The sequence below is a fragment of the Sphaeroforma arctica genome (genome assembly GCF_001186125.1).
Source record: "Sphaeroforma arctica JP610 unplaced genomic scaffold supercont1.6950, whole genome shotgun sequence".
NCBI lineage: Eukaryota > Ichthyosporea > Ichthyophonida > Sphaeroforma > Sphaeroforma arctica.
The window spans coordinates 1-1,535 of NW_014033608.1; the positions used below are offsets into that span (position 1 = coordinate 1).

The 1,535-nt window shown below is 40.8% G+C and overlaps 1 protein-coding gene across 1 annotated transcript; it reads left to right on the top strand.

The window, feature by feature from the left end:
• Positions 1-329: 329 nt before the first annotated feature.
• Positions 330-1,498, top strand: SARC_15901 (hypothetical protein; the record flags this gene model as incomplete). Its single annotated transcript, XM_014289987.1, has 2 exons — positions 330-449; positions 1,373-1,498. Coding segments are annotated over 2 exons (246 nt in total), but the record flags the coding sequence as incomplete, so codon positions are not given.
• Positions 1,499-1,535: the final 37 nt, after the last annotated feature.

A 1,535-nucleotide genomic window follows, 5' to 3' on the forward strand; every position in this document is an offset into this window, starting at 1 on the left:
CATATATAATTGTCCATACATATGATTGAAGAGTATAGTTATCTCTGGAAGGTATGCGCCACCAGTTGCATGATACACTGACAAGTGGGAAACCAGTTCTGTCACATTCCAAATATGATATTTAGGTATAGTTGCTTATCTCCGTACTTGATCGAGTATTATACGATATTTAAAAGTATTTCGCCACGGCCACCGCTGCACAGGCTGCACACTGACCCCATTAAGCAATACAACAGAAAGCAACCATCCAATCCCAGCCCAACAGATTGATTGGGTTATTTGTGTATCGTGATCCCCTAATTTTTAAACCCAAAAATCTTTCATTTTAGGACAACATGGAGAAATGGAGAGAAATCATGAGGAGGAAAGCCCAGGAATTCGTGAACGAGGCCTTGGACAGCCGTAACCAAATTGCTGCATTGGGCGCACCGTTTATTCGCAACGGCGCTGTAAGTGGCTTGTGGTGTTGTGCGCGTGTGTGTTTGTAAGGGATTTGTGTGTGTGTGGGGGGGTTATGTGTGTGTGTTTATGTGGTTTTTGTGTGTGAGTGCATGTATGTGCGAGTGTGCGCGCGTGAGTGTATGTATGTGTGAGTGGTATGTATACATGTGTATTGGCGTGTGAGTGTATGCATGTGTGCGTGTGAGTGTATGTATGTGCGGGTATGTGTGTGTGTGCGTAGCGTATGTATGTATGTATATGCATTTATTATATGTATGTATGCGTATACATTTATTATATGCGCATTTGTTGGTGTGTATTTTTGTGCGTGGGTGCTCAATGCTAAAATGCAGTGACATGTCATACGCACAGGCTTACGGTTGCATCTGAGCAGCCAGGCAAATTCATGTCACTGTCACAATAGACGAAACTAGGTATAGCACATTAAGGGCTGTAAATTTTTCCGTACCTCCGGTCTTATGTGCGTACGCGTTTGTATGTTAACCCTCACGTATGTATTTATGATTATTATTGTACATCTTATATCTTCACAGATATGATTTATATCCATACATCTCATGTCTTATATCACGTATGTATCTGTGATTATTATTGCACATCTTATATCTTCACAGATATGATTGTATCCATACATCTCAAGCCGTATATCACGTATGTATCTATGATTATTCTTATACATCTTATACCTTCACAGATATGACTGTATGTCGTATATCTTCTCATGTCGTATATCTTCTCCTTGTGTAGAGATTATTACTGTACATCCTATATTGTCACAGATATGATTTATATCCATACATCTCATGTCTCATATCTTCTCCTCGTGTAGAGATTATTACTGTACATCTTGTATCTTCACAGATATGAATGTATCCATACATCTCATATTTCATATCTTCTCCTCGTGTAGACCATCCTGACGCATGGACTATCTCGCGTGGTCCTGCGCCTTCTACAGAAAGCGGCGGAGGAGAAGCAGTTCAAAGTCATTGTCACACTCACAGACGATGCCTCAGTGGGGTATGTGATGCGATGACTGTGGCTGATTTTGAGACAGCGAGACCTGTATATGT